Here is a 17,513-nt window from a genome sequence, read left to right as displayed (position 1 = left end):
ACATGGCTCCACAGTTGGCCAGCCATCCCTTTCTCAAAGGAGCCATGGCTGATGTCCTATGGCAGCAGCCCAGGACATCATGTGCCCACTCGATGGCCTCATGCACCCTGTCCCTCAGCACTGGCCCTTCCTGACAGTAACTGTGACATGTGACACTATGACAGGAAGGAAGCGTTTGTTTTGTTCACAGTTTGAGGGTAGAATTTGTCATGACAGGGAGCAGCATAGTCACTGTAGTCGCAGTGAGGAGGCAGAGAGCGGTGGATGTCCATGGATGCCAGCGGATGCCAGCGGATGCCAATGGGGGCCGGCGGATGCCAACAGAGGCAGACAGTTGCTGACAGTTCTGATGGGTGCCAATGGGTGCCAACAGATGCTAACGGATGCCTTTTTGTTCCACTCACCTCCCTTTTATTCAGCTCAGGACCCCAGCCCAGAGGACTGAGCTGCCCACGTGCAGTGTGCACCTTCCTGCCGCAGTGAAGCCTCCCTGGAAATGCCCTCACAGACATGCCCAGAAGTCTGTTTCAGATGAACCTCCCCAGTGGCCTTCTTCACACTCGAGAGCCTTAGCTCCTCTTGTCCCCATCACAAAGGTGTTCAGTGCATGGTCAGTCAGTCCGAGACTCCTGGCCTGTTCAATCCCCAGTGTGCCTTCAGGAATGTCTGTCTTTCTCTGTTCATGCTGTCTCTGCAAGGCCGGAAGGATGTCACTTCTGAACAAAGCCTTTCCCTTTCTTCCAGGTGATGAGTTTGGGGACTGAAAGCAGTCTCTTCCCACTTCCCTGTTTGGAACCTGTCCTTCCCGCTCCTCCCAGCATGCCTCACTGCCTTTCTAGGCTGTGCTCCTGCATCCTCCTCTTCCTTTCTTGTGTAAACCTGGGCGGAGGCAGTGACTGTTCTGTGTCGTTCTGGAAAGTGTTCAAGGACTGATTAGAAGCCAGTAGTTGTGTCATTTCATGCGGGGATACAGAAGTCATTTGACAGACAGCGTAAGATGAGTATGTCACCCAGAAGTGAGGACAGTGGGTTGTAGACTTGGGAGCGCTCACAGGAGCCATGTTCACCGTGGGGATGAGAATTGCGCAAATACTTGTAAAGTGGGGAAAAAATAAAAACCAGCAAACCCAGTAATCCTAGGTTTTCATGTGAAAGCTTGCTTGTTTTAAGTTAGTGTTTGATCTTTAAAATAGCTGTTGACAGACTCCTCCCTGAAGCTACAGCCCTTCTGTGTTATAAGGATCTTTCAAAGGATCTGTGCTTCCCCACCATCCACAGTTTGCAGCAAACTCTGAAGGGCGTTGTGAATGCCACTCAGGACAAGCCAGGACCCGTCTGTGCCACCCGTGCAATTTGTCTTGGAGATGTTTTCTAAATCTGTGACTCATAGACTTAGAGTCAAATCAATGAAGGGAACAGCGGGCCATCTTCCCTCTAAATCCCCACGTTTAAGTTTACAATGTGCTAGTGGCAGAGGTCCAGCACTCCCTCACCTCTGGGGAGGGAGCCTGGAATGGGGGTGGGGGAAGTCCCTCGCTAACCTGCTCTTGGTATTCTCACTGCCACAGGGTGGGGTGGGGCATGATGTTTGGAGACAAGCAGCAGGATTGACTGCCTTGGGTGGAGTCCTGTAAAAGGTGTCCTGCACCAGGAGAAGGTGCAGAGATCTGTCTCCAGGCACTGTTGGCTGCATCAAAGAGGCAGGAAACGCTGCTGTGAGCTGTGAAGTGGTTATTTTTGTTCTTTCTTTGTTATGTATTTTCTTCTCTGCAACTAAGTATCCCCATATAATTTCTGACAAAGCACTGTGGTAGGTAATATTTTTAAAATAGAATACACAATAAGAAAGATTTTTGAACACATTGTATTGGACACGTTGATTAAAGAGAAACAAACCCGCCACAACTGTGATTTTAAGTTTAAAACTGTTCTTAAAATTCAAGTGTATGCATCCTTAGAATCATACCCAGGCTGCACGCATGTGTCTGCTTACAAGGGGCCAGAGAGAGCACTTCCAAGAAACGAGGCTGACATTGTAAGAACAAGATGTCGAATGAGTCACTTAAAGCATAATGATAACATGTTTATCTTAGGTTCGAATTTAACTGGACGTGTTTGTGTCTATAGATATAGCTAGGAGGTATGTAGTAAGCCATGACCGCAAACCAGTTTCTGCATAGAACAAGCATTTGCAGTGGTGAGTGTTAGTTGTCAAGGTGACAGAGCCCAGCAGCACTTGGAAGATGGACCCTAACATGTACCCTGGGGTTATTATGATTACATTAACAGAGGTGGGGAGACTGTACACTGTGGGCGGCGCCATCCCCTGGCTCTGATCCTGAACCTTGTACATGGAGAAGGGAGCTGGGCAGCAGCAGAACCCCTCTCTGCCTCCAGATTGTAGGTGAGTGTGAGCAGCTGCTTCAAGCCCTGGCTGCTCTGACATTTGCTCTGATGGACTGGACCTCTGAGCTGTGAGCCAGAGCTCACAGAGCAAGTCTTCCTCCTAGAGTCCTCTCCTTGCCACAATGGAGCCAGGCTAGAAGCCAGTAATAAAAGGACTACAGGAAAGAAATTTAACATCTAAAGAGCAAGCGCACTTAAAATGATTCACAGGTCAAAGATGAATTCTCTCAGGAAGTTTTAATACATAGAATTGAACTAAAATGAAAATATATCAAAACTTGTAGAATGTAGCTAAAAGCATCACTTAAAGAAAAATTTATAATTTCAAAACCTTACATGAGAAGAAAGGGAAAACCCAGCAGGCGTGGTGGTGCTGTGTCTGACCTGTACTCAGGAGCTCTGAGGCCAGCCTGGGCTCGAGGTGTGGAGGCCCTGGAGAGTGAGCGGGGCCTGGCAGGCATTCCTGAGGCCCAGGGCTCAGTCCCCAGTGCTGCCACACAAGCAAAAATTAACAAGAGAAGAAAGAAAGGGGGGAATGAAGTTATTTGGGGTAGGGAGGGCATGGGGGAAGGTAATGAATGGGGACAAAGCACAATGACATGCGTGCACGATGCTGCAGTGAAACCTTACTGCTGCTTTAGGAAATAGGTAAAGAATATAAAATTAACTCAAAGCAAATCAAAAGAGGAAAACCAATTAAATGAAGAATTAACTCTTGGGGGGGGGGAGGATTTGAAAGCTTACAAGAAACTGAAAGATCAGAGAAACAGAAGTGACTTCTGTGGGACGGGATAGAAGGCGTGGGCATAGCCCCTGAGAGGAGCCCGGGGTGCTCCCAACAATGTTGTGCTCATGAAGACGCTGATCCATTCTGTCAAACTGCAAAACTTCAACCAGGAGGAACACTGGATTGTCCTACACTCATCAAGGAACTTAGATTTCTAATCTCTCCAAACCCAGATAATGTCACCAGAATATTCTACCAAAGAGAGGAGATTTAGTAACAGTCTTACATAATTTCTTACATAAAATAAAAGAGGAAAGTATTTCACTATCCATTTCCTGAGGATGGGGTCACTCTGTTGTTGACTTCAAAGAATAATCAGGAAAGCCAAACACTAAAACACGCACACACACACACACACACACACACACACACACGCACGCATGTGTGTGCACACAAACACCACTAACCAGCCCACGGACCTGACTTCAGTCTCAGCCCTCCATGCAGTACCCGTACTTTAAGCACACCTGTGTGCAACATCACAGCAGGATCCCCTCAGATTTGTTGAGCAAATATCAGTTAATATATCCTATACCTACAAGGTCTTATGAAGAAGTGGGATATATCGTGAGTCTACAGAAAGTCATTGACAAAGTCTCACACTAGTTTCTGATAAAAATTCTCATCAAATGAGGATTAGATGGGAAGGCTTCTCAAGCTGATAGAATGTCTATGAAAACTCCACAGCCAACATCATATTTAACATTGAGCTGCTCAATTCCATTTCTCTAAGACTAGGAGAGTCCCGGTGTCATGGCTGCCATTTTTAGTTGACATGGTGCTGGAAGAGAGAAAAGGCACACATTCTCTCAGGAAGCCAGCCCTGCCTGGAGGTGACTGTGTAGACCATTCTCAGGTGTCAGTCATTCCACCCAGGCCACAAGATACAGACACAATAAAGAAAACGCAGTCAAACTCATCAAAACGTGTCATAGCGCATCTGTCACTTTTGTGCTAATTATACCTGAAAATTCATCTTAAAAAGTCCTGTTTGTGTGAGCTAAGAGTGAGTGCACAGAGACTCAAACTAAAAAATATAATAGCATCATGTAAAACTGCTCCAAAGAAAGCAAAGCGCAGCACAGCACACAGTAGCAGGCATGTCCAGGATGCTGCAGAAGAAGTTAAAGATGGCGGATATAGCTGGAGAGAGCCACTCCCACTCGGAAGGTTCACCACTGTGAGAACCTTTGCTCTACTCAAGAGGCACACAGGCATCGGGCAACTCCTGAGGAGAATCAGCAGGTTTCTGGAGACAGGCAAGCTGATACTAAAATCTGTAAAGAGAAGCTGACACCCTAAAACAGCTGAAGAAATTTTGAAGAGGAAAAAGCCATGGGAGGGAAGTTCTCCATGAATGAGGAAGACCCTGCAGAAAGATGGTGATGTAAACACATCTGAGTGACTTTTTAAAAGTATGAGTGCCTGTGTGTATCTGTGTGGAGGTATGTATGCATGTATGTAGGGTCCCATGGAAGCCAGGGTCACTGGACCTCAGGAACTGGTGATTGAGGTGGTGTGGGTGCTAGGAACCAAGCTGTGAGCAGTGAGTGCTCTTGGCCACTGGGCCAGGTCTCTAGCCTTGCACTCTCAGATCTTTTTTTCTTTATTTTAATTTGTATTCTTTATATTACATTGCATCCCAACTGCAGCTTCCCCAACCTCTACTCCTCCCAGCCACCCTACCCCACCCCATCCACTCCTCCTCAGTTTTCCTTAAAAAAAAAAAGAGAGAGAGAGAGAGAGTGGAGAGTGGGTCTCCCAGGGATATCAACTAAACAGAGCATAACAATTACAGAAGGACTACACACAGACCCTCATAGCAAGCTGGATGAGGCTCCCCAGTAGGAGGAAGTGGGTCCCAAGAACAGGCTAAGAGTCAGATATCTCCCACTCCCACCGTTAGGGATCCCTCAAGAACACCAAGCTACACACAACTAAAATGCATATGCATAGGGCCTAGCTCAGACACACACAAGCTGTGTTTGTCACACCAGTCTCTGTGGGCCCCTATGAGCCTTGCTTAGATGATTCTGTGGGCCACGTTCTCATGCTGACCTCAACCCTGCTGGCTCCTACAGTCCTTCCTCCCCATCTTCTTCAGGGTTTCCCTGGCTTTGCCTAGTGTTTGGCCACGGTTTCTGTGTCTGCTCCCTTCAGTTGCTGGACAATGCCTCTCTGATGACGATTGGCCTAGGCACTGCTCTGTGAGTATAGCAGAATCATTTCATTGACTTCTGGGCATGGTGGTCATATTTGGTTCTATCCCCTGTCTCTGGGCTGACCAGTCTCTGGTTCCTGGCCCTCCATGCAGTGTTAGGTATGGGCTGTCTCTCTTGGCATGGGTTTCAAGTTGGACCAAGTCATTAGTTGTCCACTCCCATACATTCCATGCCACCATTACCCCAGCATATCCTGCAGACAGGACAAGCTGGAGGTGGAAGACTTTGTTGCGGGAAACTTGCCTGGTGGTAGAGAATAGGCTCCGTATCCACCAGTTACTAGGAGGCTCCTCTAGGGTCACCCTCATGGAATTTAGGAAGACTCCATGGCCCTTTCTTTGTCACCACGGAATGCCCCCAATTCCAGCATCTCTCCCAGGACAGTTCACCATCCCTCCTCAGTGCCCGAACACTCATGCTCCCATCCCCACCTGTCCATCAGTCTACCTGCAAAATCTATTTCCCCTTCCCAGGCAGACACATGACAGCCCCAGCCCAAATGTCTTTGTTACTTTGTCTCTCCGGGCCTGTCGATTGTATCACGATTGTCCTTTACTTAACAGCTGATGTCTGCTTATAAGTGAGTGTCTGTCTTTCTGGGCCTTGGTGACCTCCCTCGGGATGATTTTTTTCCTAGTTCCTTCCATTTGCCCGAAAGTTTCAGGATGTCATTGTTTTAACAGCTGAGTAACACTCCATGGCATAGATGTACCGCATTGTCTTTGTCCGGTATTCAGCTGAGGGAGGTCCAGGTTGTTTCCAGTTTCTGGCTATTATGGATAAAGCTGCTATGAATCTAGTTGAGCAAGTGGTGGGATGGGGCATCCTTTGGGTGTGTGCACAAGAGTGGTGTGGCTGGGTCTTGACTGAGATCGATCCCCAAATGTCTGGGGGAATTTCCAGGATGAGTTCCGTAATGGCTGTAAAAGTTTGCTCTCCCACCATCATGGAGGAGTGCTCCCCTTGCTCCACATCCTCACCAGCATGAGCTATCACTTGTGGTTTTTTATCTTAACCACTCTGACAGGTGTAAGTCGGAATCTCAGAGTCACTTTGATTTGCGTTTCCCGGGTCATGAAGAATGTTGAACATTTTTTAAGTGTTTCTTGGCCATTAGAGAGTCCTCTGTTGAGAATTCTTTGTTTAGACCTGTACCCTATTTTTAAATTGGGTTATTTGGTTTGGTGATGTCTAGCTTCTCAAGTTCTTTATATATTTTGCGTATTAGCTCTCTATCTGATGTGGAGTTAGTGAAAATCTTTTCCCAATCTGCAGGCTGCCATTTTGTCCTATGGACAATATCCTCAGGCTGCTATTTTGTCCTATTGACAGTGTCCTTTGCCTCACCTGATTTCCAGTTTCATGAGGTCCCGTTTATTAATTGTTGATCTTAGAGCCTGAGCTATGGGTGTTCTGTTCAGGAAGTTGTCTCCTGTGCCAATGCATTCAAGGCTATTCCCTAGTTTCTCTTCTGTTAGGTTCTGTAATAGGATTTTCTAGAGCCACAGACCTTATGGAATGAATGGAATGAGTCTCTCCCCCCTCCTCTTCCCCTCTCTCTCTTTCTCCATCTATAATGGAATTTATTGGAGTGACACACAGGCTGCAGTCCAACCAGGCCAACAATCGACAATGGCCTCCCGAGAGTCTAGTAGTTGCTCATCTGACACAAGGCTGGATGTCTTATCTGGCCTTCTGTATAAGCTGGAATCCTGAAGAAGCCGGCTCCAGTGGATGTGCTGGCAAAGCAAGGGCAGCAGACAGAGAACCTTATACAGGCCTCCAGCAGAAGGTATGGCCCAGATTAAAGGAGAGCCTCAAGATCTGGACCAAAGCCCATTGTGTTTCAGCCTCAAGATCCGGATCACAGATGTGCCCTCCATCTCTGGATTGTAGTCCATTCCATAGAGAGTCAAACCGAGAACAGCCGTCACAGGTTCATTCTATATACAGTCAAACCGAGAACAGCCGTCACAGGTTCATTCCATATACAGTCAAACCGAGAACAGCTGTCACAGGTCCATTCCATAGAGAGTCAAACCGAGAACAGCTGTCACAGGTTCATTCCATATACAGTCAAACCGAGAACAGCCGTCACAGGTTCATTCCATAGAGAGTCAAACCAAGAACAGCCGTCACAGGTCCATTCCATATACAGTCAAACCGAGAACAGCCGTCACAGGTTCATTCCATATACAGTCAAACCGAGAACAGCTGTCACAGGTTCATTCCATAGAGAGTCAAACCAAGAACAGCCGTCACAGGTCCATTCCATATACAGTCAAACCGAGAACAGCCGTCACAGGTTCATTCCATATACAGTCAAACCGAGAACAGCTGTCACAGGTTCATTCCATAGAGAGTCAAACCAAGAACAGCCGTCACAGGTCCATTCCATATACAGTCAAACCGAGAACAGCTGTCACAGGTCCATTCCATATACAGTCAAACCGAGAACAGCCGTCACAGGTTCATTCCATAGAGTCAAACTGAGAACAGCTGTCACAGGTTCGGTGGATCTGGTTTCATGCCAAAGCCTTTCATCCCCTTGGACTTGAGTTTTGAGCAGGGTAATAGGTGTGGATCTATTTCCACTCTTCTACATGCCAACATCAGTTAGACCAGCACCATTTGTGGAAGATGCTTTCCTTTCTCCATTGTGTGTTCTAGGCTTCCTTGCCAAACACCCAGTAGCCATAGGTATGTGGATTTGATCCCATCGATCAACCTGTCTGTTTTATGCCAATACCTGGCAGCCCTTGTTTCTATGGCCCTTAGTACGGCTTGAAATCAGGGATGGTGATACATCCAAATGTTCTTTTATCGTAGAGGATTGGTTCAGCTATCCTGGGGTTTTTGCTTTTCCATATGAAGTTGGGTATTGTTTCTTCAAGGCCTGTAAAGAATTGTGTTGGAACTTTAATGGGGATTGCATTGAATCTGTAGCTTGCTTTTGTTAGAATGGCCATTTTCACTATGTCAACCCTACTGGTCCATGAACATGGGGGAATCTTCCGTCGTCTGGTTTCATCTTCAGTTTCCTTTCTCAAAGATTAGGAGTTTTTGTCATACAAGTCTTTCACTTGCTTGGTTAGAGTTACCCCCAAGACATTGTATATGATTTGAGGCTGTTGTGAAAGATGTTTCCCTGATTGGTTTGGGTTGTTGTTGTTGTTTGTTTGTTTTTTAAGTTTGCTGCCTATTCAGCCACTGCACTAAAGCTGTTTATCAGCTATAGGAGTTCCCTGCTAGAATTTTTGGGGTCACTTGTTTGTACTATATTATCTACAAGTAATGATATTTTGACATCTTTTTTTTTTTAATGTATGAGTATTCTACCTGCATGCACACTGTGTGCCAGAGGAGGGCATTGGATCCCACTACACCCCGTGGTTGTGGGAATTGAACTCAGTTCCTCTGGCAGAGTAGCCAGCGCCCTTAACCGCCAAGCAACCTCTCCAGCCCCGACATGTTTCTTCCCAGTTTGTGCGCCTTGATCTCCTTCCGCTGTCTTACTGCTCCAGCTAGAACTTCAGGCACTGTATTGAATGGATGCGGAAAGAGTGGACAGCCTGTGTTGGCCCCGACTTTAGTGGAGCTGCTTTAAGATTCTCTGTGTTGAATTTGACGTTGGCCATCAGCTCGCCTTATAGCGCCTTTGTTGTGTTTAGGCAAGCACCTTGTTTCCCTGGTGTCTCCAAGACTTTTAACATGAAGGGGTGTTGGTTTTCGTCAGAGGCTTCCTCAACATCTAAAGAGATGATTGTGTGGGCTTCTTTCTTTCTGTTTGTTATGTGGTAGACTATGTTGACTGATTTTCATATGTTGAACCATCCTTGTGTCTCTAAAGCCCCCCGATCATGGTAGATGATCTTTTGGATGTGTTCTTGGATTCAGTTTGCAAGTATTTTATTGAGTATTTTTGCATCTGTGTTCATATGGGAAATTGGTCTGTAATTATCTTTCTTTGTTGAATTTTTATTTGGTTTGGGTATCAGAGTGACTGTGGCCTCATAAAATGAATTGGGCAATGTTCCTTCCAATTCTATTTGAGGAATAATTTGAGAAATATTAACATTAGCTCTTCTTTGAAAGTCTGGTAGAATTCTGCACTAAATCTGTCTAGCACAGGACTATTATTGTGGTTGGGAGACTTTTTTTTTTTTTATTAACTTGAGTATTTCTTATTTACATTTCGAATGTTATTCCCTTTCCTGGTTTCCGGGCAAACATCCCCCTAATCCCTCCCCCTCCCCTTCTTTATGGGTGTTCCCCTCCCCACCCTCCCCCCATTGCCGCCCTCTCCCCAACAATCACATTCACTGGGGGTTCAGTCTTAGCAGGACCAAGGACTTCCCCTTCCATTGGTGATCTTACTAGGATATTCATTGCTACCTATGAGGTCAGAGTCCAAGGTCAGTCCATGTATAGTCTTTAGGTAGTGGCTTAGTCCCTGGAAGCTCTGGTTGCTTGGCATTGTTGTACATATGGGGTCTTGAGCCCCTTCAAGCTCTTCCAGTTCTTTCTCTGATTCCTTCAACGGGAGTCCTATTCTCAGTTCAGTGGTTTGCTGCTGGCATTCCCTCTGTATTTGCTGTATTCTGGCTGTGTCTCTCAGGAGCGATCTACATCCGGCTCCTGTCGGCCTGCACTTCTTTGCTTCATCCATCTTGTCTAATTGTGTGGCTGTATATGTATGGGCCACATGTGGGGCAGGCTCTGAATGGGTGTTCCTTCAGTCTCTGTTTTAATCTTTGCCTCTCTATTCCCTGCCAAGGGTATTCTTGTTCCCCTTTTAAAGAAGGAGTGAAGCATTCACATTTTGATCATCCGTCTTGAGTTTCCTTTGTTCTATGCATCTAGGGTAATTCAAGCATTTGGGCTAATAGCCACTTATCAATGAGTGCATACCATGTGTGTTTTTCTGTGATTGGGTTACCTCACTCAGGATGATATTTTCCAGTTCCAACCATTTGCCTATGAATTTCATAAAGGCATTGTTTTTGATAGCTGAGTAATATTCCATTGTGTAGATGTACCACATTTTCTGTATCCATTCCTCTGTTGAAGGACATCTGGGTTCTTTCCAGCTTCTGGCTATTATAAATAAGGCTGCTATGAACATATTGGAGCATGTGTCTTTTTTATATGTTGGGGCATCTTTTGGGTATATGCCCAAGAGAGGTATAGCTGGATCCTCAGGTAGTTCAATGTCCAATTTTCTGAGGAACCTCCAGATTGATTTCCAGAATGGTTTTACCAGTCTGCAATCCCACCAACAATGGAGGAGTGTTCCTCTTTCTCCACATCCTCGCCAGCATTTGCTGTCACCTGAGTTTTTGATCTTAGCCATTCTCACTGGTGTGAGGTGAAATCTCAGGGTTGTTTTGATTTGCATTTGGTTGGGAGACTTTTAATTACTGCTTCTATTTCCTTTGGGGTTATAGGCCTATTTAAATTGTTTCTCTGATCTTGATTTAACTTTGATAAATGTTGTATCTATCAAAAAAATACCTATTTCATTTAGATTTTCCAATTTTGTAGTGTACAGGTTTTTAAAATTAAGACCTAATAATTCTTTGGATTTCTTCAGTGTCTGTTGTTAGATTCACTCTTTTGTTTTTTTGTTAATTTGGATATTCTCTGTCTTTTAGGGGGTTTGGGTAAGAGTTTGTCTATCTTGTTGGTCTTCTCAAAGAGCCAGCTTTTTGTGTCATCAATCTGTTATACTGTTCTCTTTGTTTCCAGCTTGTTTATTTCAGCCCTCAGTTTATTTCCCGCCTTCTGCTCCTCAAGCATGTATTTGCTTCTTTTTGTTCTAGAGCATTTAGGTGTTCAACTTTCCTGTTGGCACCACTTTCCTCGAGCCCCTTAAGTTTGGGTATGTTGCATATTCATTTCCATTGAACTCTCGAAAGTCTTTCATTTCTTTCTTTTTGCCTTGACCCAGTGACCCATAGTAGAGAGCTGTTCAGTTTCCATGATTTGTAGGCTTTCTGTTTCTGTTGTCATTGAAATGCAGCTTTAATCCATGGCGGTCTGATAGGATGCCAGGGGTTATTTCAGTTTTCTTGTCTACCTATTATGATTTGCTCTGTGACCAAGTATGTGGTCAGTTTAAAGAGTGTGCCGAGGTGCCGAGAAGCTATCATCTTTTGTGTTTGGGTGAAATGTGTCATTTGGTTCATAACATCTGTGAGCTCCATAACATTTGTTTAGTTTTCATCTGAATGACCTGTCAGTTGGTAAGAGTGTGGCATTGACATTTCCCACTGCCAATGTATGAGAATCAATTGTGATTTAAGCTTTAGTACTGTTCCTTTTATGAACATGGATACCCTTGTCTTGGAGGCATAGGTATTAAGGATTGAAGAATCATCTTGGTGTATTTTTCCCTTTAATGAGCATTAAGTCTCCTTCCCTGTCTCTTGCTGAACTATGATTTGAAGTCTATTTTGTTAGATATTAGAGTGGCTACACCAGCTTGTTTCTTAAGTCTGCTTAGTTGAAAAATCTTTTTCCAACCCTTTATTCAGATGAAATGTCTATCTTTGAAATTGAGGTATGTTTTTTTGTATGTAGTAGAAGGATGGATTTCCCGTCTATTCTGTTAGTGTGTGTATTTTTGTTGGGGAATGGAGTCCACTGATACTGTGACCAGTGATTGTTAATTCCTGTTATTTTGGTGTGTTTATGTGTGTGCAGTTTTGCTGCTGAGAGATTATATATTGCCTGTGTTTTCATGGGTGTGGTTAATCTTCTTGGGTTGGAGTTTTCCTCCTGGTACCTTCTGTAGGAGAAGATTTATGGATAGATATTAAGTTTGATTTCATCATAGGATGTCTTGTTTTCGCCTTCTATGGTGAATGAGAGTGTTGCTGGGCGCAGTGGTCTGCGCTGGCATCTATGGCAGCTGTGGTCTGTTAGAGCCTGAAGGGCATCTTTTCAGGTCCTTCCAGCTATATGGTCTCCATTGAGAAGTCAGGTGTGATTCCGGTGGCTCTGACACTGTGTGTTACTTAGCCTTTCCCCCTGCAGCTTTTACTACTGTTTCTTTGTTGAATTTTTAGTTTTGATTATTGTATGGTGGGGGAGTGCCTTCCTTTCTGATCCAGTCTGTTTGGTGTTCTGTAAGCGTCTTGTATCTTTATAGGCATCTCCTTCTTAGGCCAGGAAAGTTTTCTGCTATGATTTTGTTGAAAATATTTGAGCTGGAAATCTCCTTCTTCTGCTCCTGTTATTCTCAGGTTGGGCTGTCGCACAGTGTCCCAGATTCCCTTGTGTTTGTGTCAGGAATTTTTCATAGTTAACATGTTCTTTGACCGATGTGTCTGTCTCGTCCATCCTGTTTTTATCCCTGAGATTCTGTCTTCCATCTCTTGCATTCTGTTGTTGCTTGTGTCTGTACTTCCTGATCTCTTACCTGGGTTTTCCATCTCCAGGATTCCCTGGTTTGAGTTTTCTTTATTGTTTCCATTTCCATTTTCAGGTACTGTACAGTTTCAAGTGTCTCCTTCGTTTCCTCAAATTGTTTGTTTGTACTTTCCTGGATTTCTTTAAGGGATGTTGCAGTAAAAATAAAGCAGTGTGATCCTTTCCCCCACATACTTGGGCAGTTGCTCTCTCTAGTTCCGGCTCCAGTGGGCCGTAGAGCTATTTCTAATTTATCTCAGTGGCTCCGTGCTGGCCCCCATGGTACTCTCTAACCCGGGAGTTCTGCAAGCCGTTCAGTGCCTCACAGCTTTGCGGGTTCCCTTGGGAGGTTGTTACCACGACAGGCACACACATCCCAATTCTGTGACGGGCTTGGGGTGTCCCGCCACCACACCTTCTCTTGAATTCAATTAAGTCACTACATGAAAGAAAACACTAAGCAATAACCTCTGATCTGATTGATAAGATATAATCTGCCCATCAAAGTCCTGTACACACTCATATCAACCTGTATCTATGGGCAGAGAAGACTCTTAACATCTGCTGCCATGTTTTCCCAGCTGCTTCTCTCGTTCCGGCTCCCTCTCCTCTTTTTCTAAAACTTTTCTCTTTTCCATCCTTCCTTCTCATCCATTGACAGGCCTCCTTCTCTCCTGTACCTGCCTTCCTGCATAAAGACATCAACCTACAAAGGGAGTTGGTCATTTTCTCTTTAAGCACCTCTATCGTCTTCATAAAGTTGGTGTTAAGGTCTTTCATGGTTCTTCAGCTGTGTTGGAATGTCCAGGGCTGGCTGTGGTGGGAGGGCTGGGCTCTGGGTGACACTGCTTGGCTGTGGTGGGAGGGCTGGGCTCTGGTGGTGACACTGCTTGGCCGTTGTGTGTTCTCACACTGGCTCCTGGGCACTGGTCTGCAGCGATTATAGGTCTAGGTGCTAATTTCTGAGTTTGTCTTATGGTTGGGTGTTTTGTTCCTTGGTTTCTGTTTCCTCTCTGGTCTCCTAGTCAGTGTGGCCAGGACTCTATGCAGTCTGTGTTGGACATCTCCATCCCAGTTGTCTATGCAGTCTATGCAGGACATCTCCATCCCAGTTGGACACTGAGAAATGGCAACTAGCGGGGCACTGAACTGGAGATAGGGTAGGGGAAGCTGAGAGAGTAGGGGAGGTTGGTGGGCAGGTAGCCTACCTGTACTCTCCCAGTTCACCCTTCCTGATGATTGCTAACTAATTCATTTTTCAGGAACAGTGCTGGAGCAACAGGAAGTTCAGACAAAATCCTCTTCCCAAGCCTCACAGTTTACATGCAAGTCAACTCCAAATTAAGTGAAATTTAAGTATAAAATAGAAAACTATAATACATTTAGAGAAAATATAGGATAAAACCTTCAGGACTGAAGGTGTAGCCAAGAAGTTTTAGATTTGACACCACAGCACCATTTCTAGGAATAGAAAACCATTAATTGGGGGCTGGAGAGATGGCTCAGTGGATAACAACACTGACTGCTCTTCCAGAGGTCCTGAGTTCAATTCCCAGCAACCACATGGTGGCTCACAACCATCTGTAGTGGGATCCGATCCCCTCTTCTGGTGTGTCTGAGGACAGACACCAGAATAAATATATATACATAAAATAAATTGTTTTTGAAAAAAAGAAAGAAGAAAATCATTAATTGGATTTCATCAGAATTTTTTATGCTAAAGAGTTTGTGAAGTTGACAAAAAGGGCGTGCTCCTACACAGAGGCCGTACTTGGAAAATATAGAGCCAGACACCAGGGGCTGCACCGGGGACGATTAAGGAACTCTGGAGTGAGTGAGACGAGGCTAGACCACACCACACCACATACGTCAGAGCTGGGACTGAGGGGAGGGACATCACTACTGTTGGGAGACACTGGTGTGGTTTCCGTAAAGATAAACCCTAGTCCCCCTTGCTCAGTCTGGCAGCTGCCCTGGGCTCCCCAGAGAGTAAACAGTGGTGTTTATTTTTAGGACCTTTATAGATGTTTGCAGGAGCTTTATAGCTTCACATAGGAAACGGGGCATGTTTTCTTTAGTGGGTGCATAAACGCTTGTGTGCCTACTCCGTGGAATATTCCTCAGCTGTAGAAAGTGGGGATCAGCCAAGAGGCAGGAGCCACTGCACCAAGGCCAGTAGTTCCTCTCCTAAACCACGATGATCTTGCGAAGAAGGAAATAAGCAGATGCCTTAGGAGTGGTCAGCCTTAGTGGCTTTTATGTAGCAGAGGTTCCCTAAGCAAGTTCCTAGTAAGCATGTGCCTAAAGAGGTGTACAGGGTCACATCTGTGACCCAGCAGGAAGGAGGCCCAGGCCAGCCTGAGCTACACAGCGAGACCCTGTCTCACGACAGAAAGCAAAGAGGGCGAGGAGGGAGGCTCAGAAAGCAAAAACTGCTGATGCACAATTGGTGCAGCCCACTGCATACATCAGCACGCGTGTGTTGGTCAGCACGTGTGTGTTGGCCAGCACGCGTGTGTTGGCACACATGATGTCTTTCCCTATTGCTGCTGGCTGAGGGCCACTCTCTTTGGAGGTTGTAGGAAACACAGGTGCCTGGATTTGGGGTGGATAGCCTTCAGTAAGGCACCATAGTGTGTGGGTGATGCAGCCAGTGTCTGTCACCTTCTCCCTCCAGTGTTTCACTGTGAAGTCGGTCTGAGCTGGACTCCAGCAACACATCACAGCAGTAGAACTTACACAGCCCTCTCTGCCCACTTCCAGCTTCCCAGCGAGGACCCCGAGATCTCCGAGGTTTCATCCAAGTGCCTGTCCATCCTGGTGCAGCTGTATGGAGGAGAGAACCCTGAGAGCTTGTCCCCAGAGAACCTGGTGACCTTTGCTGACCTCCTGATGGCCAAGGAGGACCCGAAGGACCAGAAGCTTCTGCTGAGGATCCTCAAGAGGATGGTGAGTCAGCCAGGGCCACAGCCCCCTGCCTCCAGCACCCACACTGGGCAGGGACCTTATTTCTGATTTCCAGAAATGTTTGGTGTGTGGTGTGGGCCCCATTTGTCTGCATGCAGTCATAGGTGGCTGACATTGGTGTTAATCTGTGTGTTGCCATTGGTTATACTTGATGTGTTATGTTGTCTCTCTGAACCAGCTGAGAAACTCAAGAGACAGCATTCTTTTAAAAAGCAAGTAAGGGAGAGGGAGGGACAGAAGAGAGAGATTGGTTCTCTGGCTGTAGTGTCCTGGTTAGTAATTTAACACTGGTTTGAGTCTTCCATACCCCTGCCATGCCTATTCTGCTTCTGCCAACTGCCCCTGGTCCGTGACTTAAATGGCTTTCTTTCTGCTCTAAGATGTCTCCCAGTGTATTCAACTTCAATCTGGAATGGACTCACACTGTTTCTTTCTCCATGTTTTTAAAGAGCACAGGCTGGGTACTGTCACGCTGTGTGGTGTGCAGTGTGGGTCGGCATGGTATTGCCTTCTCACCTTAAGTCCCCAGAAGCAGTGATGGTCCCCCCCCACCCTGAGTCCACCAAACCCGGGGCTCAGGGGACACACCTACCCATTGCTGGAATACTCGTTTTGATTGTTTGACTTAAGCATGGTGCTGTTTTATATTTTAATTTTGCAGGAGTCGAAAAATGTCAGTTCTTCTACCCAGCATTGCATTCTAAGGGGAAACGTCCCCTTCTGTCTAATTTGTTTTTATTTCTTTTTCCTTGTTTTTTAAAGTATTCAGCTTATGTTTATTTAAAGCAGTGGCTCTCCACTCTACTGATGCTATGACCCTTAAGTACAGTTCCTTGTTTTGTAGTGACCCCAGCCATAAAATTATTTCGGTTGCCACTTTACAACCGTGATTTTGTTAAGAACCATAATGTACTCCGAAAAAAAGAAAAAAAAAAGAATCATAATGTAAACATCTGATATGCAACCCCTGTGGGGGTCTTGGCCTACGGGTTGAGAACCACTGACCTAGAACTACCCAGGAGAGACATCCTGCTGCATGTAAAGCAGGGTGTGGGGGGCTAAACCGGGAAGGCCAGGGTTCTCTGCCCTCCTGCCCTCCAGATCCACCAGTGCCTGGGGAGATGCGGACACACATAAGATATCCGCCTTGCACTTAGTCACATGTCAGAATGTAGTTGGCACTGCTGCTGGGGACACAGCCAAGCTCACAGGACACAAGGCAAGGTGACAAGCACAGCATGTGACGTTTAAGTCGTGAATGGGAGGATGAGCTGTCATCTACACATGGGAAGAAGAAAGAAGGTGTCCCAGGTGAAGCCAGCAGTGGCTGCAGGCCAGCTGGGACACAGCTGGGGAGAATAAAGCCACCAAACCAAGGTCTCCACACTGTTTGAGGCTTGGAAGTGAATGTTGGGTCTGAGGACTCTTGCCCCCACTTCCCCCACACCCCGGCGGGGGGCGGGTAACAGCCTCTCTGGTGAATCCTGCCTTTACTGTTAGGTGAAACTTGCTCCCTAGAGCTGCCCTGCAATGGGCACTTAGAGAGCTTCTCTGGGCTAAATCGGGGATGCTCAGAAAATGCAAAAGCTTTGTCAGGAGCAGTCCTTTAGTCACTTCAGGCCTCCAGGCTCCTCCTCTTCCTGCCTCACAGATCTTTGGTCAGCCTGAGGCGACTGTAGCATGTCCTGACTGGAATACACTGGCTAGCCATCCATCAT

At 46.0% G+C, this 17,513-nt stretch overlaps 1 protein-coding gene across 7 annotated transcripts in view; it reads left to right on the top strand.

The window, feature by feature from the left end:
* Positions 1–17,513, top strand: part of Ulk4 (unc-51 like kinase 4) — a 305,588-nt gene that overhangs the window by 208,394 nt on the left and 79,681 nt on the right. For all 7 annotated transcript variants that reach the window (XM_087563005.1, XM_087563004.1, XM_087563001.1 and 4 more), the window contains 1 exon segment: positions 15,592–15,777. In XM_087563005.1, coding sequence (XP_087419131.1) covers positions 15,592–15,777 — 186 coding nt within the window.

Source organism: Rattus norvegicus, chromosome 8, assembly GCF_021556685.1.
Source record: "Rattus norvegicus strain SHRSP/BbbUtx chromosome 8, alternate assembly SHRSP_T2T, whole genome shotgun sequence".
Taxonomy (NCBI): domain Eukaryota; kingdom Metazoa; phylum Chordata; class Mammalia; order Rodentia; family Muridae; genus Rattus; species Rattus norvegicus.
This window is presented reverse-complemented; position numbering and strand designations above follow the sequence as displayed.